Source organism: Sceloporus occidentalis, unplaced genomic scaffold, assembly GCF_023333645.1.
Source record: "Sceloporus occidentalis isolate IW3139 unplaced genomic scaffold, rSceOcc1.0.p SCAF_7, whole genome shotgun sequence".
Taxonomy (NCBI): domain Eukaryota; kingdom Metazoa; phylum Chordata; class Lepidosauria; order Squamata; family Phrynosomatidae; genus Sceloporus; species Sceloporus occidentalis.
In genome coordinates, this window is record NW_028316987.1 from 44,881,186 (window position 1) to 44,904,837 (window position 23,652).

A 23,652-nucleotide genomic window follows, 5' to 3' on the forward strand; every position below is an offset into this window, starting at 1 on the left:
CATCATAGTACTAATCAGGACTGACCCAGCTTAGCTCCCAAGATCAGGTGAGATCTGGTGCCTTTAGGGTGTTTAGGTGTTAGAAAAGAAGATATTGCTTTGCACAGAATGAATCTTTGAAGTGCAAAGATTCTGGTACATCTAGGATTTTCCATATCAGGATTTCCTGACACTTGAGAAACCCATTTTCAACTTTTTTAAAAAAACTGATTTTGAATTGTTAGTTGAGACTAACAATTGAATTTAGTGCTTTCCTCAGCAATGCCCTTCTGGATTTTCACACTAGACAAACAGGCTAATTTCTATACCAACAAATAAATGAGGACAAATCTGACATCTGAAGTGGCAGTAATCAAAAGTTAGTGGGAGAACAGTCAAGTGTCACTTACCTTAAGGTGGCCATTGTGTAGTAATTTTATAAAAGATATGTGTATGTATAATAAATAAACTGAGCTGAACATTGTGGGGCTAGGCATCTTCAAATGGGGATTAGAGTGAGAAAGTCCCAGTTTATTACATGTGGTTTCAGTTGAGATAATGGCAGAAGTGTCTAGTACCTAGTGGAACTGATGCAATAGAGAATAGGGTCACTGTAGGTTCAGCCATACATTCTTGTTCACATATGTCTGCTTGTAAACACCTTTAGGGCATTCAGACAGTGCAGTACAAGTTCCTGAAGTGTAGCTAAATACTAAAAGAATTGGACACAATACCACATAGAAACAAAATTGGTTACAAGTGAGAAAAATAGTAGTGAAATGATCTGTAACAAGCAAGGCCAATATACTACTTGACCAAAGAGTTCTCAGCAGTTAAAATTCTAGTTCCAATGTAATCTAAACCTTCTGAGCCATGTGACCTTAAAGTTACATAAGTGGGGAGGGCGTCTGGTAGTGAAATCCAGCATAGATAAATCAAGTTGCTGTAAGCAAGGCCAATACAATACTGTACTTGATCAAAGTTATATATATTACTCCTTGGCCATTGGCTCCAGAGCTTTAAACATTGGAAACATGGCAAGAAGAAAAGGAGAATCATTTGCTCATAGTAAAATCCATTGCATTACAAGACTGTAGTTCTATGTACACCTACATGACAGTTATAATATTTGATCAAATCGAACATGGGAATTTTTGAGACCCCATGAATAAAGTATATCTTACTTTTGAGCAACCTGCACAACATTTTTAAAACTGCCATAGGAAGGAATTCCTAAAATAGTCCAACACAATCTAAGGATGCTCAGTTTGATGTGGAATGTTATACTGGTTCATCGTTGGAGGAGAGTGGAAAGTCAGAATTGGGGCAACACAAAGCAGCATGAAAAGGATTTTTCACTAGAAAATGTATGTCAAAAGAGCATTGTTCAAACAACTCTTGTGGCTATCCACACTGTATAATTATGGACAGTTTGATGCTAGTTGAAGTGGTATGGTCCCCGCCTATGGAATTCTGGGATTTGTAATTTGTTGAAGTGCTTATGCTATAATAATAGACCAATCTGGCTGAAAACTCTAAGCACATCCCCAAACTAAAAATCCCAAGATTCCATACAATGGGATCAAACTTAACAATTGTGCAGATACCTCTTATTGTATGTGTACTGCAATCCGAAAGGAACAGGCAAAAAGAGGCACAGAGCATAAATTCAAATTGGCTCAGCAGTAAAAGGTTGTTACAAGCATGACCATCACAGTCCTTTGCAGACACAAATACAATATGTGCATTACAGGTCCATAGTCACACAATCGGATGGTCAAAATCATGAGCACAATTGGCAGGGAGAGGAAAGTCACATGGGACACTTGTTTTGAGGTCTTATTACTGTTATTTCTCAAAATATCTGAACTCTCCTGTTGATTTCCTTGCCCCCCATTCCAAACTTCTTCCCCTTGTTTCTTCCCAAATAAAATATGATTCCAAATTATATATTGCAAGATAAAACAGTTCTTCTTGGGGAGAAAATGTCCCTGGTGTTTTATTTTATTTGGGGGCTAATTCTGCTCAGTATCTTTATGAGAAGGCTCAAACTTTGGAGCTACTTCAGATGCCAAAATGGTGTAGGGAGTCATCCAGCTTTGTCGCTTATTCTTTGATCTAAATAAAGCCTGGACCATTAATTTATCTCCTTCCTTTTACATTCCAGTCCCAAGGACAAAGTCTGCATTCTAAATTGATACAGAGGAAGAAAGGAATCTGAGGGAAGGGAAGAATTATAGCCATGTTTTTGGTTCAAAAGAAAATCCAGGCATGCATAGTTCTCCATCCTTTCCCCTGTAGACTAGCTATCCCAGGTCAGATGCCATCCTCTTTCCTCATCCAGGCAAAAATGTCAGCTTAAGAACAATAGCTTTTGAAAACATCTGATCACCCAACTTCCTTGTGTAAGCATAGCCCTCCTTTTGCTTTCCTATGAGAACCTTTGATCAGTACAACAATCCTGTATGTGTTTACTCACAAGTAAGCCCTGCTGATTGTAGTGGGCTTTTTATCCAGTGAAAAAGAGTATGGGATCGTTGCCTATAGGTATTGTGTTGTTGTTTTTTAATGATAAATTGCTAGAAATAACGTGGTGTTTGTTCATAAGTTAGATTGTATTAACTATATCCTATTCAAAGAGAAAAGTTACTTATTGAAATACAACTCACAACTGGCAACAGATTGGGAGATTCTGTAGAATTTGCTGGCAGGGATGTTTTGGGAGTTCTAACAAAAATAACTTAACCTATTTTTGTGTTATATTGCACTACAAAGTATGAATGAAAAAAGGTGTGCTGTGCCTGTGTTGCCTGGAGATCAGATTACTCAGCTACCTCTTTAACTTGACTTTTTTACAGCAACTCAATGAATCAACATTGAAGTTTTTAATGAGCAAGTCTTTTTTAGATGCCTAGGAAACTGTGGACTGCTAAAAATAACCAAATAAAGGGGTAGTAGAGCAAACTGAAGACTAAAGTCTCTTCAGAAGCCAAGATGACTAATCATATCATGAGAAGACATGACTCACTAGCAGAGACAATAATGCTTGGTAAGGTAGAAGGCAGTAAGAAAAGAGGAATACCACATTACAGATGGATAGACTTAATCAAGGAAGTCTGCAAGACCCAAGCAGGGCTGTTGATGACAGAGTGAGTTCTCTTGTTCATGGAATCGCCATAAGTCAAAGTCAATGTCAGTTAACAGTAACAAGGGAATTATTCCAAAATTATTATGCAATGAATAGGCAAAACAGATGGAGTTTAACAGTCATCCATCTCCACGTTCTCTGAAATGGGGGAAGAATCTGTTGCTTATAAACTCCATATGTTGCTAAACAGATCCCATCAACCCTGGTCACTATGGCTAGCGGTCAAAGATGTTGAGATGTCTAGTAGCGGCTGGAGGACCACAGAGTCTGCACTAATATTCTAAATAGTAAAACTGCTTGTTTGTTCTGCCGATTCTTCATAGCCCATAGGAATCTCTTCTGGTGGTGTGTTCTGTTGTCTTCTCCAATAGCCATAACGTTTCGCCAGTTTCACCATGTGCATTCTGAGGGATGCTCCCATAAAAAAATACAGGAGGGGGTTTAGGCAACTATGAAACAAAGCAATACTGTTTGTTACTTGGAGTGCAACATCCATGGCTTTGCTTGTCTTGCAGTCTGTGATCAAGGGATAAATAATATCTATGGCTCTCCAAAGTTTGATCACATTGTAGGGCAGCTGGGTGACAATAAAGACAGAAACAACTGCCACAAGAATTTTTAGAGGCTGGGATTTTTTAACGCTGGGACTCTTGAAGAGAGCTCTGGCCACAGCTGAATAGCAGATCAGCATAATGAAGAAGGGTAACACAAAACTTAGTGCCATTTCTCCAGCTTCAATAATCATTTTAATTACTTTGCCCAGGCTCTCTGGAAATGTAGAAATACATGCCCTTGTTCCACGGTGCTCCTTGACTTGGTTGAAAATGAGATCAGGGATGCAAAGAAATGTGGCAGCCATCCAGACAAAGAAACAGGTTTTACTGCAGAATTTTGTGATTCTTTGTTGACCTGAGGATTTGACAATGTTGTTATACCTATCCACACTGATGCAGGTCAGGAACTGCATGCTGGCGCTGAAGGTCATGGTGTAAATGGCAGTGGTGATTTTGCATAATGGGATGCCAAACACCCACCCATGTACAGCATTGGTAGCCCAAAATGGAAGAGTAAAAAGCAGTAACAAATCAGCAATTGCCAAGTTCATGATGTATACATCAGTCCTGGTCTTTAGCTTCTTGATGTAGGCATAGATTGCTATCACAAGGGAATTCCCAGGCAGTCCGAGAAGGAAAACAATGGAATAAAATGCCGGTAGGAATAACTTGTTGAATGTTCTCACCTCATCTTTGAGGCAAAGCATTTCATGTGAAGAGTAGTCAAAAGTAGCATTGGATTCATAATAATAGTCGTAATAGTGTTCGGAAGAGTTTGTGGAGGACTCCATAGAAGAAGCTGGCAGATGATACAAAATACTACTGTCATTTGTATCTTGAAACATTTTTGAGTATGTTTTCAACAAGAAAAGGTCTTTCAGATAATTTGAATCTGAGACTCTAAACACAAATATATTATTCATTTATAGAATTTAAAATACATGTATATTTTTTCTGTAGCATGCAGCTGCTGCCAAAAATAGAGACTACATGCAGGGTAGCCTAGAGTATGGAGGAGGAACAAATGGGAAAATTGTGAAGGACTGGTTTGCCTACCATTTACCCTACACCAGGCCTAATATATCATTGACTGGCACCCCAACCAAGAATGAATCTCTGCAATGGGCAATTCTGAAGGTTGAGATATTTATTGCTCTAAATCCTGTCTGATTTGAGCTACCTGCAGCCCTTCAGATGATATTAAACTGCAGCTCCCATTATCCATAATCATTTGATTATATTGGCTTGGGATTGTGCAAATCCAACAACATTTGGAGGGCCACAAGCTGCTTCTTACTAAGCCACACTGTCACTCTAGCTAAATGTATACATATAAAAGCAGCTACTCAGTGTTCTACAATCTGGAATCATCAAGAAATAGAAACCCACAATGGGGCTAAATAGTTAACATAATTTGACTCTGAATGGTGGTGGTGTGTTTATTTTCATCTGCACTCATTCCCATTCGAGTTAATTTTGATAGAAAATGATAGGAAATAAGGAAAGTCTTAGCCTTGTCTACACTGTGGCAAGGAGGGGAAAAACTATCCTTCACTGGCCAGGGATCCCAAAGGAAAAGGTAAATGCTTTGCATGCAAAAGGTCCTGAATTCAATTCATAGTCTCTCTTTGAAAGACTAAACATAAGACTATTGTGACAGAATTTCTAGAAAGTCTGTTCTGTTCCACTGAGTGGAGATGAGACAGAGATAGACAGACCAATGAGAACTAATAGAAGACAACTTCATCTGGCCCTTCACCTATTCTCCTCCCATTGTTATGATGGACAAACTGCTAATCATTTATAAATGAAACCCTCCCAAATTTCTCTCTCATTTTCAACTGTAAGTAACTTTGCTGCATTTCAGAATAGAAGGGGAAAACTGACCTGTTTTTTCGTTTCAGTCAAAGAAGGAGCTGCTGTTTTGATCTTTGCTTGTGGAATGCGGTTTCTTTTTCTGCCTCAGGATTTTTGTTTCCCCTCCAAAACTACCACGCCTTTTATTTCCAGTGCATCATTTCTCACTGACTGCCTCTTACAGTTAGCATGGGTTGTGGTTTTCTGGAAACCATCTGTCACATCTGAGCTGCAGTGGACCACATCCAAGTTTGCCTTCAACCTGGAGGTCAAAAACTGCTAAAAACAACAACACAAAAACAAAAAAACACCTCATTAGAGGCACAGGGCTCCCAAGTATTAAGCTTAAGAAATGAGAAAGAGGTTTGGGTACAGATGGCTTTTTCTAGAAAGTAGTTCTGTTACAGCCCCAATAAAGGGTTGAATCTTGATTTGTTGCTCCTGTTGTGTGCATATCATGGGACTTTCTTGGCAAGATATGTCGAGAGGGGATTTGCCTTTTCCTTCCTCTGAGGTTGAGTGTGACTTGCCCAAGGACATCCAGTGGGTTTCCATGGCTGAGTGGGGACTCGCAACCGAGTCTCCAGAGTCATAGTTCCAACACTCAAACCACTACACCTCACAGCCCTCTTAGACAAGTACAGTACATCTTAGATGAATGGAAATAAATTTCTCAGTTCCTTTCTCCCCACAGCAAACTCTCCTGCCCCCCCTAAAAATACTGCATTGAGATTCGGGAGACTCGGTTGGTGTAATATATTCTAGTGCCTTTAGGTTATTTAGGCCTTACTTGGAAGTACTCATACAGTGTATTTAAACCTGATGACTCACAGATGAGAGGACCTGGTTTCCATGGAGCTACAGTGACAGGTGAATGCAGTCCATAGGGCAGGAATTGATGAACTGAGAGCCTCTTGATGCTGTTGGCCCACTTCTCATCACTTCTAACCAGCATGGCCTATCTTGGGGGATGATAGGAGCTGGAGTCCATCAACACCTTGAAGGCCACAGGTTTTCCATCCCTGCCATAGGATAAGCACCTGACATCATTTAGAATACCCCTTTCCTATCCTTTAGTACCCATTTTAAGAATTTTTGGTATTAGCCACTAGGTTATGCTCTTAAAAACAAAAACAAAAAGGTTTCAATACAGACAGTAAACTTATATGCATTATTCAGATCTTTATTTTAAAAGTGTAGCATGTTTCAAGTGTACTAATGGATGGATCCATAACTCACTTAAGCCAGTTGAAATATAAATACTTCAGCTTTGTCTGTTTTGTGGATAAGTGCTAGGCAACAAGAGCTCCTGGATTTCTGCTTTATACCAAACTTTGAAATTTTACTTTTTCAGTTTTAAGAACTATAGTCCAAACAAGTACGTTTTCCATGAACTTTCAGCATGTCAGGCTCTAACTTAATATTTTCAACTCAGATTGGCAACAGGTCTCTAGGATCACAGGCAGGAAGTTTCCCATATCACTTCCTAGCAGAGCCATTGTACCCAAGACACTTGTTTACTTGAAAGCAAGTTCTGAATATTAATAATTGCCAAACAAGATTTACAGCTCTAAAACAGTTCACTGAGAAGTCTCATCTCTTTTTATCTCTTAGGAGCTGGAAATCCAAATTGCAAAGTTGCTATTGTAATGACCAAAGACAAAAACACATCTGGATCTAGGTAAGAAACAAGTTACAGTTTTAAAATAATAGTGCATTAATCTTTGTGGTGCATTGGGGACAGAAAACTGTGATGGACTTTAAATTTCCAGAGAAGCAAAGAGGAGCAGGATGGCTGAAAGCTTTTCACTGTTCAGCATTGCATTTCACGCAGGAATGTTAACGCACCCTCATTTTCTTGTGGTCCTACATGATTTGGACAAAAAAGGAAATTCAGGCAGGTTACAGACCATCTCTTTGGGGCGGGCTGCACCCGCCCCTTTCCCTGCTGTATCGGGGCCTCAGTGTCCAGAGCGGCAGCCGCTGAGGCTCCAATCCGCCGCTTTTCAGGCTGCGGGGAAGCGGCAAAACGCCGCTTCCCCGCAGCCTTAAAAGGAGTGTCCCTGGGGCTTCAAGCCCTAAAGACATCCCGTGGCGGCGGGGAGGAGGAGAAAGGGGCCGCTTGGCCCCTTTCTCCTTTGGTCTGCTGGGCGCAGCTGTCTGAAGGCTGTGCCCAGCGGACCAAACCAGGAAGGAGCTCCGAAACGGAGCTCCTTCCTGCTCCGCGGAAAGGGCGCATTACGTCCCCTGGCATGGAGCAAGGACGTCACGTCCGCGCCGCCCCGTCTAGAGGTGGTGCGGTCGTGACGTCCTCATGGCGGCGGCCGTGTGGAACGGCCGCCGCCATTTTGTGTGCACAGAACGCGCACTAGGGTTAGGGGGGTGCGGAAGCACCGCCCCTTTCTAACCCTAGTACGCACTCTGCGCGTACTTTCGTGCCCGTCTGTAACGGGCCTCTGGGATGGCTTTGTCTTATGCTGACAGTAGTCCTGTGTGAGTAGTTTTGCAATATTGGGCTCTTATTGTCTCTATTGAAGAGCTTTGAAAAGTTCCTTTTTGAATTAGTACTCCTGGAATTCCTTGGCCACCTCAGTTAGCCAACTCCTGGAAGTGATTACATTGGACTGCAACCTGTATGAAATGCCATTGTCCTCATCATACACTGGCTAGCTGAACAAAGAACATGAGTGGTACAACCCAACACTGTACTGTAGCTAGAGTATAGAGGGAGTCTGTCCCCAAGTTTGTGACCCAATGGTGAAGTGGTTTGACTAATGGACCAGGACTCCAGTGGACCAGGATTCAAATCCTTCTTGGCCATGGAAACCCATGGGTGACTGGCAAGTCTTTCTATCTCGGCTTCAGTGGAAGGCAGTGGCAAACCCCTCTGAGGAAATCTTGCTAAGAAAGCCCTCTGACATGTTTCCTTAGGGTCACCATAAGTCAGAAATTGCATGAAGGCACACAACAACAATACAAAACGTTAATACTTCCAAGCTCTGCTGTACTTTGCAGGGTCTCATGTGCTAGCAGGTCAGGCAAAACCAGCCATCTATCACTGACAACAATACAGTGGACCCTTGTTATACGCTAGAGTTTGGTTCCAAGATCCTCCGTGGATAACAAAATCTGTAGATGCTCAAGTTCCATTAAATATAATGATATAGTAAAATGGTGTCCCTTATAAAAATGGAAAATCAAGGTTTGATATTTGAAATTTATACTTTTTTTGGAACATTTTCAAACTGTGTATGCTTGAATCTGTGTATAAAAAATGAGTGTATAAGAAGGGCCAACTGTATCCCAACTGGCCCAACTACACATGGATCATTCAGCAGGGGAGGAACTGCATAGTGTTGGCCAAGACACCCCTTTGCCATTTTCATTACCTTGCCTGAGTAAGGGCTTGAGCAGCTTTTGATTAAGAGGTACTAGCAATAAATGTTTGATATCTGCACAATATCCTAAGAAGCCATTTCCTATGTAAGACTGAGATTCAGCTGTATTTTATTTCCATTAGATACAACCAGCACAGTATGATAATTGTGCCAATGGATACACCTGGGGTCAAGCTCATAAGGCCTCTTTCAGTTTTTGGATACTTTGGTAAGTAGGGTTGCCAAACATATCTTCAAAATTTAGCCTGGCAAATTAATGCTAAATCTGGTAAATTTCAGAACTGGTCCATTAGACAGTTGATGTTGTTGACTATGCACCTTGACTAACCAGCTGTGGCATCACTGGGAGGGTACGGGGAAGAGTGAACTGCACCAGATGACACTCCACAGGAGGGTGACACCCTGTTGGGGTCCTCCTGCTGCTGTGGCACAGGGGCGAGTGCACCCCTTGTGGCTTTGCTGCAGTCCTGGCTCTCTCCCCGGGCGAGAGCTGAAGTGGTGGCAGAGGGGCAAGCTCACTCATTACTTCATCGCTGGCCTGGCTCCCTCCCTGGGAAAGAAACTGGATAGGCAAGGGGCGAGAAGGGATGAGGGGGGCGCTGCTATTAACCTCCCTGCTTAGCAGCTCCTGGTGTATTGGATGTCATTAAACCTGATGACCCCACTGCCTACTAGTTCTGCCTATTAACTGTGATTGTGTGTGTATTAAATAAAAAAGGGCAGCTTTTTTGATGTCTGTTTTAAATCTTTCACCTTCATGCATTTATCAAAGCCAATATCAGTGCTTAAGTTTAAGATTCTTAGTGGTCCAAGGAAGCATTTTCAAACCTTGAATGCACATACGTAGGCTCTATCTACAGTGTCATCTAGGTAATAATAACTTTATTACGGCCATTTGGCCGGCACAATCTAGGTAAGATAATGGCCCCATACAGACAGGCCAAAATAAAGCTGCTTCGGGTCACATTGGAAGTATGCTGTTTAAATGGTGCATGCATCCTAAGAGTCCGGAAGCTGAGCCAAAGCTGCGCTCTAGTCCTTAGAACTGGATCGTGGCTTTGGTGTGGCTTCTGGCCTCTTTTAAACAGCATAACTCCAAAGTGACCCAAAGCAGCTATATTTTGGCCTGTGTGTTCAGGCCCATAGTTAGAATGGACCCTATCAATTCCATGGTGTCTTACCCATGAGTAACTAAATTCCTATAGATTTCAGAAGGTCGTTTGACATACAATTCAGTTCTTTCTTCATTACAACCACTCCTATAATTCCCTTGTTCCTCCGACTCCACTTTAAAGAGTGAAGAAGATTCAGAGGCCCTGTCTGCACAGACCAGGAAGTCTAGATCTAGACGATGTCCAGACTGTTGGCTGCCAAGCTCATGGTATACCCCTGTTAAAATTAATTTTAAAAAGTCACTAGTTACTCTGCATTTTCCTGAAGATCAGGACCCATCTGTCCTGATGCCGGACAGCTGTTTAAAATGCGTCCTGCTGTGCCATTTGCCACAGCTGCCACCAACACATGACACTCACTCTGAGGCACCCAGATATGCGGTTGGTGCTGGATGTCTCATTCTGACCTCAGCGCACCACTGGCCACAGAGGGCAGCACAGCAGCATTTTTTCCAGGCAATTCTGCAGCCTCCAAAGACAGTCTATAGAGTAAATGAAGGGTAAGAGTTGTATGTGAAGAAACACATAAAACTATGAAAAAAAGTGAATCCTGTGCAACTGATTTGGAGTTAGGTGGTGATGCAGTGCTCTGAGCTGGGGATGGGGACAGGGATAGGAAGATAAGAAGAGAAATGAGGAAAATAATTCCATGCTCCTTAAGACCAAAAACAGTGATAAAAATCAGTGCACAGTACATATTTGCATGCCTCTGCTGGCCCACAGATTTGGAAGAGAAAGAGAAAGGGACTGAAGAGTAAATCGCTCCTGATCTCTATCATAAGGTCAAAAACTGTACTGAAAGTCTGTTTGTAATCATTTCCTCTGTGTGGTCTGTTCATTTTTCTCTTCAGATGACAATTAGCATTATTATTCTAAATGGGTACTTTGCCCTTAAGTGGACCGTTTACTGTACTTTCTGTATACAGAAAGAATGACACAGATCTGGTACTTTTAATAAATATTGACACTGGCAGAATTTCTCTCCATTGACCTTCACCTTTGTTATTTTCTTGGTTTTCTAGATTATTCTCATGGTGGACATTTTGAAATTCATTTTAACAATGTTTGCGTGCCTGCCTCCCATTTGATACTGGGTGAGTCTCAGTATTTTCTTTTTTCTTGACAAGAACCTGGGAAGCTTTGTGAACATCCGTTGGCAAAAGGAGCTTAGCCAGGTTCATGCAGCTAAATTTCACTGAGGAAAATATAATTACAGCCAAACTAGGGGCCCCAGGCTCATCAGGGCCATTCAGTATGGATATTTGGAATGGGCTTAAAGGTCTCCTCCCAGGTGATTTCATCTCCCTCACCAGGAAATAATAAAAAACAACATTGGCACCAATAGAATGTCTTCCTTCTTTTTCAGTATTGGGATAACATTGGTACAAAGAATTGGCTTCAATTGCTTGTGCACAGTGGCTGGATACAGAGTGGGATCTTGTGTACCTGCTTGTGATTTAAACAAAAGTAAAGTTTAATTACATCTTTAATTACACCGCTTTAACTGCCCTGGCTCAATGCTAGGGAATCCTGGGAATTGTAGTTTTTTGTGACTGACAGAAAGCTAAATGTCTCACAAAACTACAGTTCCTAGAATTCCCTAGCATTGAGCCATGGCAGTTAAATCAGTCTCAAACTGGATCATTTCTGCAGTGTGTTTTGGACCTAAGTAGAAGGATGTAAAAGGCTAGCAGTTCTACTTCTGAGACTGGGATTTAAAACTTTCCACCACAACCATCTATGTGTCTACTCAGAAGTAAGCCTGGAATAGCACATTTTGCCAAACTTAGTCGTACTCACGCCCTGTGCCCCGTGTGCTGCCATGAGCATGCACCCCATTATTTTCTATGGAGCTTGAGCATATGCTCTTTTCCCCATATGCGGTAGGGCCCAGAATGGATCCCCCGCATATGGAGAGGGTGGATTATGATATTGCCTTCCTCTAGGGAGCTTGGGGAGAATTTCCTGAAATTAACTCATTTTCTCTCACAGTTACCCTGAAGAAAGCAAGGTCCCTTTACCTCAAACCTTTCCTCTCAGTAGCAGAATACATGGTCAGATGCAGATGGTTCTTGGTTCACTTCCTCCCTTCTCCATCAAAAAGAATCAGGTAGCCAGTGATGGGAAGAACTTTCTGCCTGGAAACAGCTGCCAGTCCAAAAATACAATACTGAGCTAGGGAGAAAACCTGTCAGGCCTGCTATGTAAGACATTTTTTAGTTTTCCTGTTTCCCCAGTAAAATTCCCATGCTCTGTCCAAGGTCTTGTGTCAGCTATCTACAGGCATTACTTGCAACCAGGTAGATGATTCCCCAGAAAGGCAATTAACAAATCTGAAAGATCCTGCCTTTCACTTTTTGTTACACAGGAGAAGGAAAAGGATTTGAAATTGCTCAGGGAAGACTTGGACCAGGCCGCATCCACCATTGTATGAGGTCAATAGGAGCAGCTGAAGCTGCCCTGAAGATCCTGTGTGAACGTGCAGCCCAGAGGATGACATTTGGGAAGAAACTGTACCATCACGTGAGCCCCCAGTCTCTGTGATTTTCTATGCCCTTAAGGTCAGATTCAGGAGAAAGAGAAATGCTTAGGTTCCAGTACCATATGAATTAGATGGTAAACTTTCAGATATTGGGAAACTTTATTTGCCTCTTATCTGTATCTGTCTTAAGGATGGTATGGCCCACAGGTTGTATTTTACCTACCAGGGATGTTTTGTGTCCCTCCTCAGCTTGCCCTAGTGCTCCAAGCCCTCACCCCAATTTCTTAGGGCCAAAATTACACCAAAATTGTTTTAAAAGTGCTGAAAATACTGAGTTGCTAGTCCTGGAGCCCAACAGGAGCTGCAATTTGCACTCTAACACCCCTCCCAACCTTCTTTCTCTATTTGTCTTCAGCAAAAGTAAAAGGCATTTTTTTTACATATTAATGTATGCATGTGAGGTATTTTTAAGTACAGTCACTCCTCAGTTTTCATGGGGGTCTGTTCTGAAAAATAGAAAATTACTGACGTTCAAGCCCCTTTAGCTTGAATAGCGGTGCATGCCCGCAGGTACCTACAGGCTCATGCCCTGTTTTGTCCCTGTTTGCCGCCTGTGAACGAGTGACAGACATAGCTGCCAAGTCCATGAAAACGAAGGGGCAACTGTAATTTATAGCAGTAATGAAGGATTCTGGTACTTCTTTAGATCCATGACTATGTTACCGTAACAGGGTGGTTTCTATTCTCTTTTCTATCTTTTCCCCCCTTCTCTTTATGCTCCTAAAGGAAGTTGTTGCTCACTGGATTGCTGAATGCCGCATTGCTATTGAACAGGCAAGACTGCTTACGTTGAAAGCAGCCAGCAAAATTGATACCTTGGGCAACAAAGCAGCCAGAAAAGAGGTAACAGAATAAATCTTTAAGTGCAAAGGGAGAGAATTCCACTACCTGAGTTAAGAACAAAGACTCTTTGGGGATTTCCTAACCAATATTGGCTTAAGTCCCATGGGTTAATACTGACAAGAGTATTCCCATTGCTCAATTGTTAAATGGTGAGTGCAATTTCATATGCAATTTCTACTGATTCAGTTGGTTTGGACTGGTTGTGACTAACAATAAACTCTAGGCCACAATGGGTTGGATCAATAAAGCAGGCCAATTGAAATCAAAGGGACTTCCCCTAAGTGAGACTAAATCTGAATCCAACTCAGTAAACTTTTCATACATATATATGCATGTGTATGTGTGTGTGTCAGGCTGAGAGACAGTGACTGGCCCAGTGGCACCTACTGAACTTTGTAGCTGAGCACAGCTAGGAACTGGTCCTTATCTGATACTCGAGTCTAAATCCTTTGGTTCTTAACCTTTGGCCCTCCAGACACTGTGTATAACAACTCCCATAATGACTTACTACTGGCCCTATTAGTGCTTCTAAAATCCAAAATGCTGGAGCACCAACGTCTAAGAACCACAACTGTAACCAGTCACCACTGCACACCATAAGTTTCCCACAGTTGTTTTCAGCTCTCTTGGAGACTTTCTAACAACCAGTCTTTGTACTTGGTCAGTATTGTTAAGGCCCTCTCTTATTTCTCAGTGACTGCATTTGATGAGGTACATGATTTTTATTTTTAATTTTAAAAAAATGCAAGCAAGCTTTTGTTTGACAAGAGTTAGGCACTCAGTTATCCAACTTCCAATACCACACAATGTCTGAAAATTATCTTTGCAACTTCAATTTATGTAGCATTGAAATTGTAAAGACAACTTTTGGCCACACTGTATATTAACAGGAGACTGCCTGCTTTTTTTCCTACATAGGAAACCTCTAGTGTAGGCAGGTTGCTAACAGCAAAAGCAAAATATTGTGTTTTCTCTGTCCTGCTTTAGAATTCTGCTTTTGTTCCTGCAGAAATTTAAACATTTCTCACTCACCTTTACAGGTTGCTATGATCAAAGTGGCAGCGCCCCGGGCAGTCCTTAAAGTAATAGATTGTGCCATTCAAGCATGTGGAGGGGCTGGATTTTCTGATGACTTCCCATTGGCTCAAATGTGAGTGAAAGACTGATATACAAATGCACTTTCCTACCTGTAATAGGTGACAGTTGACAAGGAGCTCAAGATGGAGATCTTATTGTAATGCTACCAGTGTTAAGCTCTGCTGGTTTCTATGCATGGATGATGGAGGTGTGGGTGGTAGCTTCCCAGCTATTCTGGTGGCCAGATCTGGTTTCCACTGCAGATAGATTGGGAAATCACTCACATAAAGAGGGTTTGATATACCTTCCCATGCAAATGTTTTAGATCACTGATGGCAGAACCAAAATTTAAAGCCCCAAGAAAATTCTGGCTCCTTTCATTTTTGCTATTTATGTGGGAGGCCATACGATTGCTGCCTTGAACTCCACTGATATCAACGTCCTGCTAGCAGCTTCTCTACTACTGTTGACAGTAATGGACAACTTAATTATGCACAAAGTCCCCACAGTAATGTTGCAGCTTTCCCACCTTCCTCTGTAGTAAGCAAGTGCCAGGAGGATGCCTGGTACAGATGATGCTAGCCTCACACAATATTTGTTAGCTAGTCAAAGCATTTCATTTTGCAATATTTTATCCAGTTGTCCACTTTGTGATCTCACAGCACTAAATGAAATTAGTTTACATTGATCAATTTTCAACCTAAAATTTGAGGAGGTTATTTTGAGATAATAGTTTAAAGTTATTGAAAGGCCTCAACAGACCAGCATAAACAGCCAGCCTCAAGGCGGAGTGGGGGCATGGCATCTGCATGCTGGCCACCCGGATGCTGCCTGCCTACCAGATGGTGGGTGGCATCATGCCACATCTTTGGTGCCGCACTTACATGTGCTGTGCTGAAGAAACGGCAATAGAAGCAGCCACCGTGGCTAGGGCGCCTTTTCTGTCGCACAAAAAGGAGCTGCGGAAATGCCAAATCGGAGCCGCAATCTCAATCCAGCAATGAAAGAGGTAGCTGCCCCTTAGGGGTGGTCTGTTCAGCCCCTTAGTCTATAAATATTGCCTCTTCTAGAAATGCATATATTGGCTGAAATGATGTTACTGACATACAAAGTATAAAATTATTAGATCTTTTTTGGTCATTGGGGAGCTTGGCAATTTTTTCTCCCTCAGCAACAACCAAAACACCCCCCCTCCCATGCCCATTCAGTGGCTAACTGGCTATCTGGATAACCAGATCATGACTGATGACATAATCCACTGGGGTCCTCTGGAGGACCACAATGGATCTCAAAGGATGATGTCTTCAGCCTGCATCTGGGTACAGAGACATAGCTAGCCACTTCTCTCAGTCCCCTCTTCACTGAATGGCAAGGGGTATTGTAGTTTCATGTCCAGTACATTTGGTACACTGTGCTTTACAGGATTTTGACCACTGTCAAAGTTCTGCATTTGTAGAAGAGCCATTGAGTTCAATGAGGCTTAAAAATGCTTACCATTGATAATTTTGGATTGTAATATCTCAAACAAATGGTGGTGTTAGCGAAATGGAGAGAAATATAATTTTGAAAATTGCCTGGAATCTTTTATGGTTGTCACATAGAAAGACTATCACAAACTGATGTCTCATATCTTGCACAGGTTTGCGTATATTCGGACATTACGTGTAGCTGATGGGCCTGATGAAGTTCACCTCTCAGCAATTGCAAAACTAGAACTTCTTGATCAAGCCAAGCAACTGAATGCACATCTTTAATATTGCTTTACTATTTAGTTGTTATGGAATGTCCATGATTTGTAGCTCTAAATCAAATTTTTTCTGAAAAGTAGACATGAATGCTGCTAAAACTAACTGAATGTGAAAAATTCTTATTTTGACATTGTTCTCTATCTTTGGATAAACTTAAATTTACCCTGTAAACCTGAGGGCAGGGAACCTTCCAATTAAAAAGATTGTATGTACAGCGCTGTGTAAATTTACAGCACTTTATAAATAAAGGTTAATAATAATAATATGTGAGGAAGAGAATCTGTGGAATTTGTTGTAGACTGAACCAACACCAAATGAAATTTAATCTCTTTACCAGGGGTTCGAATTGAGAAATATTTCTATTTACTTGTATAATTGTCTTGCACAGAATCCACTGTTAACACATTCCTGTACAAAGATGACATTTAACTATCTTCTGGGACTAAAGGTGCAGATGCACATCCATAGCATCAATGAGTTTAATTTCATTTGATCAAATATCAAATAAACAAGCCAGTTCTTAGGGGCATCATACTTAAAACAATAATTTTGCAATGCCAAAGTAACTTGCAGGGAATAACTTTCTGTTCTGTGGGACATGCAGATAGTCAAGTCAAATATTATTGAAAAGACATCTAATCTAGGCAAGAATGAAAAAAAAATTGGTGCAACATAAGGAAAACAGTTTTGTTACAAAAGTCCTGTTTCTTCTTCATCTAACAGCAATGTATAATTATCTCATCAAATTAGACTGCAAATTCTACTACTTATGTAAATATCAAAGCAATTTTTTCTATGAACTTTCACTGAATTTCCTATTCTATTAATAAATTCTGTTTTTAACTTATCTGACTTGTTTTTCTGATTAGTGCTGATGCCATAGTTTTTCAGTAAGTGAAGAAAATTATTCAGTCTTCCATGAAAATAATTCATTTTAATACATTATGTTCTGCCCTCTCTTTCATTTTGCTAGCTACTGCTCTGTTCTGATTGCTTCAATGTGAAAAATAAAACTATTTTCTAGCTGTTATTTAACTCCTAATAACAAAAAGCAAGGAAATTGAATGCATCCATTAGTAGTTCTCTTGTAGTGTTTTGGTTACTGCTGCCCTGAGTGTCACTCAACAGAGCCAAGTTCCCAGCAAATCCTCCTCCTGTCCACAACCCCAGAGAAAGGGAATCAGAAGCATAATCTGTGCTTAGAGATTCACTTAAAAACTCAAGACAGTAAAACTAAATCTCTCCAGTCTACTTTTTCTGTAGACACTACTAGGAAAACTTCACTGTTGACTTATCTTTCCCATGTGACCCCAACTGGCCAGGTCTACAACAATCTAGGATGCGGGTATGCTGTGCAGGAGAATGAGAGGTTTCACTAACATTCAATAGGCATTCTTGGATGACTGAAGGAGCAATCTATTTGCTCCTTCAGCCAGCTATAAAATGTGCTGCCTTGCCACAACACTGAACTACTGGGGACACATTAACCACTTGCTGAAGAAGGAAGATATGTGCACAATCTTCTTTCTACATTTACACAGGAGTAGAAAAGTAGAGGTACACATCTGTCTCATCAACAAGGCTTTCAGTTCCCTTTATTTTTTAAAATTTTTATGTACATATGAATGATCTGTATAATGTACATTCAATATAGAAAGTATTTCTATAATGGATAATGTATAGAACATATCACAATTACACTATGTTTTTATATAACATGTTAACATCATTTTTAAATAGTTTTTTTTTTTTTGCTGCATTTTAATTTTTCAATTTGGTAAAGCCAGTTATACATACAAATATCTCATTAGGTCTTGTAAAAGTAATGTTAATGATTGAGGACACAGGCAAACACCAAATCTGTCCAGTTCTGGGAGGATGATCAGGTCCAACGTAGGAGTATAGAGATAATCATCTTCTAGTGAGGTTGAAAGGATCAAGTGATTTAGCCCAATTCTCTGAGACTGCAGTTCAACTTCAGTCATGCTAGTTCATAAAATACAAAAAACTAGGAAAATTGTTTTGATTCACAGTCTTGTAAACAAAAATATAAAGGAACAAAATGTGCTTATGTACAACAAGAAAAAAATTCTTGTGTACCCTTTTAGGCTGATCCACAAAGTACTTTCTTCTTATGTTACAATGTGATAGAATTGTGAACTTTTTTTTTTCTAAAAAAAATATATTCATAGAAAAAGGAGTAACACTGTCATGAAACTGGAAAGGCAGGCAGATTTTGTTCCAAAGGTTTAAACCAATGAATGGGGCCTTCCTTATCACTGGCCAGTCTGCTTTGGAGGCTCTTGAACAGGCATTTCTGGTTCTTTAGCCAGTATCTCCAGCTTCGTGGTCTACTGGAGGTGGGACACTGGGCATAACAGAAGAGGTCCTCCCTGCAGTCAGGTAGCCAGCGACTCCAGGACCTGTTTCAAAGATAAAGGGTAATTTTTAGAAGCTTAATAAGCATCTGAGTGCATTTCAAACTGAAGTTTCAGTTTCGTCCAGATTAATGAATGGCATGTTCATAGTGTACATTTAAAAATCTCTCTAGGTCCAATGCTACCTGCTACTGAGCATCAGACCGTCTACCTTCCCATTAGTCACTATATTAGCACATTATTTAGGATATACAGTTGGCCCTCCTTATCCACGATTTTTTTTATCCATAGATTCAAGCATCTACAGTTTGAAAATACTCAAAGATATATAAATTCTAAAAACCACACCTTGTTTTTGCCATTTTATATAAGGGACACCATTTTACTATGCCACTGTATTTAATGGGACTTGAGCATCCATGGATTTTGCTAGCCATGGAGGGTTCTGGAACCAAACCCCAGCGGATACCAGGGGCCCACTGTATATTTTATATCAGTCATGAAGAGACACCCACAAAAACATATGTAACCTTATGGAGACAGCTATCATTTGAAATATGAAGTCACTGTTGCAAAAAGCACAGCATGCCAACTATATAATTCTGCAGCAATCTAGAAATACCAACTGTTTGTCATAACTATATGCCATGCATCTAGTAAGCACTTAGTTCTAGGAACACTGCAGATGCAACATGCACTGAGCAAAAAGGTATCTACCTGCTTTAGAGAGTGCTAGAAAGAAGTTTAGCAAGCTGCCTGCCAAATGAGATCTAAAGCCCACTTCTGAGATGAAGGGGACTGCTACCAGATAGAAGGGAAGGAGAGGAGATACCTGAGGGAGAAAGAAACCAGAAGCAAGGGAAGTAAAGTAGCAAAGCACTTTGAAGCAAAAGTGAAGCACAACTCCATTGTGTCTTGAGTAGACGTGTAGTTTTGACATATAATCAGTATCCAACACAGCACACTATAGTTCTAGGAAGACTAGCTGTGCTTTACAAATGCAGAATTAAAAATGAGACATTCATTTAATCTGTTTCCTGTATCCATCAACTGGTAGTTATGTTTCCACATTCATCTCTTCAGTGGTGAAAGAACAGAAACCCAATTTTACCACGAGTTGCTTTAGCCTATTTCAAACCATTTAATCATTTCATTAACAACTTTCAGCACACAAACAAATGAGAGGTATTAAATGAATTAAAAGTGTTTCTCAGGATAAACGAATCACATGAACACAGATCAAGCAAAGGCCAGAAATTGGAATATTCACAAACCTGTGAGGTACCCTGCTGTTTGTGTCTCAGAAATGAACAAGTCATGTTTCTGATCTTTGAAGGCACTCCATACAGAGGAACAAGACAGAATTTCATTCACCTGGGAAAAAAAGGAAGTCCAGAGATGATATATATAAATTTACAACCAATAGGAAAGGAAACACTGCAATTCTCTTGTTTCCTTTGTCTTTCCTAGTGGCTGAGGAACTCCCCAACAGAGGAGGCAGGGCTGGGGCCTCCCCACTGTCTTACTCTTGGCAGGCAAAATACTTTTTATTCAGGCAGGCTCCTGGTGACTGGCCTTAGTTTTTAATGCTAAATTTTCTTTTACTGGTATGCTTTAAGGCGTTCTTTACATATTCTGTGATTGAACTTTTTAAATGCTTTAATTGTAGCTTTTATCCCTATTTGGAGACAGAAAGACATGGTTCAAATCCAATCAATCAAAATCAATGAAATGTGGCTTCTTTTAGCTGCAGGTGTTTTGTTCTTTGTTTTTTGAACTGCACGATTATAAAGTGTTGGTCTGTTGTCTAAATCTAACTGCAAAGTACTAATATCTTACTTTATCTGATTCACAACAGAATTCAAAAGATGTATGGGATGTTTACCTGTTCCCCATACTGTAGACTGCGAGTCATTGATTTCAAGGCTTTAACAATCTGCGCTTTTGTAGCTGAAGGGCTTTCCAGATTCTCAAGGCCAACACCTTCAAGCAATTTTAGGAGATAGGGGATCAAATCTGCTTTCAAAGCCTGAAAAACATGGTTACAGGATATTTTAACAGACCTGTTCAGGTATAACTCAACACACTTTCTTCAACACGGGGGTAAATAACATCCAGACCCACCCCCTCCATTGCAATTTTCCTCCTGTGGAAAGTGCCATGCCTGAAGAAAAGAACCCCACAGGAAGGCTTTCCATGTAAACATGTCATTCATTCTCTTTCAAGTGATTCTTGTCCATGTCAATAAGAACTTCTCTTATTTTCACGTGAGCCTTGAGATACAGTAAAATGCAAGACGAATTTACCACTTTTCTAGCACTGAAGACAAAACTCTACATACTATTATGATGAAAACAAGATTATAGCTCTATCGGACATATAAAATCATCCACCTCCAATTCTGCAAAATATGTATTTCCCCGCACTAATAATAAAAGGCAAGCCTGCATATTCTGGTGTGTAACTAGATGACTGCAAAGTGAAACAATACCGTAGGAAAGTCAGAGACCCTGCTTACTTGAACTACTAGGTCATTTTGTTCTTTTTGAAACATCCGATTAAGTGCTTCGCAGGCCACACTAATAGTGTCTGGTCGTTTCTTCATTCCATTCATCAAGGGGCCTATGGTCTCTAGTGCTGCCATTGAACGAACACAAAGCTGTGTAAAAGAAGAAAAAACAGTTTTATTCCATCTGTCAAAGATTCACATCTAACAGACGAAGAGATTTGACCCAAAGACACCATGAAATATACAGCATAACAAGTTGTGCTTCCAAAGATAATGTTACTTATGCTAACAGCAGCTAATTTCTACAGCCAGGAATACTTTCAGCTATTCAGTGATAGTGTTCAAGTGGATGTTTGACAAGTGTATGTACTGTACCCCCAGCTACAGGAAAGCATGTATTAAGCTGGAAAGCATTAAGAGAACACTAATTTTTCTTAAGTGTGATGCTTACGTCATTTGAAAGATTTTAAACCTTGCCATTGATTATCCAGGCTATAAATTAGACATGCACAAGGAGGAGGAGATTATAATTCTGCAGTCAAACAATAAACATTCTGGAAGACCTTATTCTTCAAGAAAATAAAATTGCTAAGTCTAATTTAAATAGCATACCTCATTATCAGACAGGATGTGTATGACACGCATGGCACTTTTAGGAATGGCATTGTTCTTGTGATTCATGCCTTGGATAATTTTAGGAAGATGGCCAAGTGGAGGGACTTGGTCTGCTAGCTGAGGCTGAGCACTAAAGAGGCACACAGTTGCTGTTGTTACAGTTTCTAATGTTTCCCCCTGTTTCAAAACAAAATGTAGAGCAAGTCAATGTTATTTCCAAATCTAAAAGAGGAAATCAATTTAATCTCAGCCTATGGATTGCCACATTCACATGACAATATTTAGCAACACTCAGGAATCATATGATGAGAACATCTTTAAAATATCAGATTACAACATATGCGTACCCTATTAAAACAGAATTAAGGATTCAGTCCCAACCGCCTCTTCAGCATACTGAGCATGTTGTTTCTTGGGCTAGTAGCCTGAGCTATCTGGATTATATACAAAGAATGTGGCACATTTGTATATGCTCTTTTGTCCAGTTAAATGATCATGTATGCACCCAAACTGCTCAATTGCTTTTATAAAGGATGCAGTCTTCTGATGGTCTTCACTGTTATTTATACTAATAGCCAGTGCTGTTCCTTTACTGCCTTCAATTACCATCAGTATGTTAGTATTATAGGTTAGACACTTTATTACAGACAAAGGAACTACTGCTTAAAGATCCTAATAGTACAGTCCTAAACAGGTGTTAGAAGCAAATTTCAATATTGGTTACACATACTCTGATTAAAATCTGCATCAAACTCCAGTTTTAGTAAAGGCAAACTTTGCTTCAGCACTACAGTGAATTATAAAGAATCTGAATATTCTTTACTCTTAAGGACTTCAATGACTTGGTACCTGTTTTAAAAAAATGTAAACCGTTAACACAAAATGTAGAAGTTCCACTTACATGGGGGTTGTTTTTCTCCAGTAGTTCAGTGAATTTTTCTAACAGTGCAATGAGAAATTCTCTAGGTTTTCGTAAGACCCAGGCCGGCTGGACAATAAAGATTCTTAGGAAAACACCTCCTACAGACAGTTCGCCTTCTGCTTCACCGTATACTACAGCAAAGTCCTCTGGCAACTGGGTCAATCAGAAAAGGGAAAAATGTTATTACATTCATCTATTAGGAGAATTTATTAAGAAATAAAGGAAGCTAAGCTAAGTAAAGATGTGAACCCAATTGCTACTGCAAGGATATATGACATTTTAGAATATTCTGCAATGTGGTTCCAGCTTATTACAGACCTGGCAAACAACAACAACAACGATTGTGCATTTATATAGGAAATACCCGCAACAAACAAAATGTAAAAAGAATATATGAACAAGAAACAAAATGGTTGGGTTCTGTCTCAACTCAACTTGCTGATAATAACTTTTTTTTTTTACCTTCCAGTTAATGTCAGGGTTGTCCCTCTGTAGTTTAAAGTGCCTTTTAAGAAAGGGAAAGAAATGTGTTAACAAATTCCTTTGCTAATAAAACAGATGTAAAAATGAATGAAGTTCCCTTCTGCTCAGCTGTGACCCAAATTACACAGCTTTTTAGGGTTCATAATGTTCTGGTTGTTCCAAGTAATCCAGTACAGAATATTTTTGCATTATGACCCTTGAACAAACTCCAGGACTCCAGGCTGGATCCACACCCGTTTTTTGTTTTGCTTATACAAAAAATAAAAAAGAATAAAACTGTTATTTTTATCCCACTTTTTGCAAAAAAAATCAAAGCGGCGAACAGCATATTAAAAACATACAATAATATAGACACAATATCCCCCTTAAAAAGAATTAAACAAGTTAAGATTAAAAATTATGCTATGTTTTACTAAAATTTTGGCTA

The 23,652-nt window shown here is 40.1% G+C and overlaps 3 protein-coding genes across 5 annotated transcripts in view; 1 reads left to right on the forward strand and 2 right to left on the reverse strand.

Annotated features, from left to right (window-relative positions):
- LOC149309662 (acyl-CoA dehydrogenase family member 11-like) overlaps positions 1–17,165 on the forward strand; it is a 47,356-nt gene extending 30,191 nt beyond the window's left edge. Inside the window, exons 14-20 of the mRNA XM_089532804.1 lie at positions 7,153–7,219; positions 9,059–9,144; positions 11,131–11,202; positions 12,477–12,631; positions 13,377–13,493; positions 14,534–14,643; positions 16,210–17,165. Coding sequence (XP_089388930.1) covers positions 7,153–7,219; positions 9,059–9,144; positions 11,131–11,202; positions 12,477–12,631; positions 13,377–13,493; positions 14,534–14,643; positions 16,210–16,324 — 722 coding nt within the window. The 3' untranslated portion in view covers positions 16,325–17,165. The remainder of the gene's footprint in view (positions 1–7,152; positions 7,220–9,058; positions 9,145–11,130; positions 11,203–12,476; positions 12,632–13,376; positions 13,494–14,533; positions 14,644–16,209) is intronic.
- Positions 2,897–4,472, reverse strand: ACKR4 (atypical chemokine receptor 4). Its single transcript, XM_089532808.1, has one exon. It carries the CDS (start codon positions 4,470–4,472, stop codon positions 3,408–3,410), a length of 1,065 nt encoding a protein of 354 aa, XP_089388934.1. The 3' UTR covers positions 2,897–3,407.
- Positions 17,166–17,900: 735 nt separating the features above from the next.
- Positions 17,901–23,652, reverse strand: part of LOC149309664 (dnaJ homolog subfamily C member 13) — a 79,413-nt gene continuing 73,661 nt past the window's right edge. For 2 of the 3 annotated variants that reach the window (XM_089532809.1, XM_089532810.1), the window contains exons 51-57: positions 23,205–23,247; positions 22,722–22,895; positions 21,818–21,997; positions 21,215–21,355; positions 20,582–20,725; positions 19,971–20,070; positions 17,901–18,741 (exon numbers count right to left, since the gene is read on the reverse strand). In XM_089532809.1, coding sequence (XP_089388935.1) covers positions 18,644–18,741; positions 19,971–20,070; positions 20,582–20,725; positions 21,215–21,355; positions 21,818–21,997; positions 22,722–22,895; positions 23,205–23,247 — 880 coding nt within the window. In that variant the 3' untranslated portion in view covers positions 17,901–18,643. Of the gene's footprint in view, positions 18,742–19,413; positions 19,529–19,970; positions 20,071–20,581; positions 20,726–21,214; positions 21,356–21,817; positions 21,998–22,721; positions 22,896–23,204; positions 23,248–23,652 lie in introns of all 3 variants that reach the window. The other variant, XR_016281920.1, reaches the window with a different exon arrangement.

Excerpts from the sequence above, each read along its gene's own strand:
- ACKR4 (XM_089532808.1), bottom strand. The coding sequence starts at position 4,472 with ATGGAGTCCTCCACAAACTCTTCCGAACACTATTACGACTATTATTAT.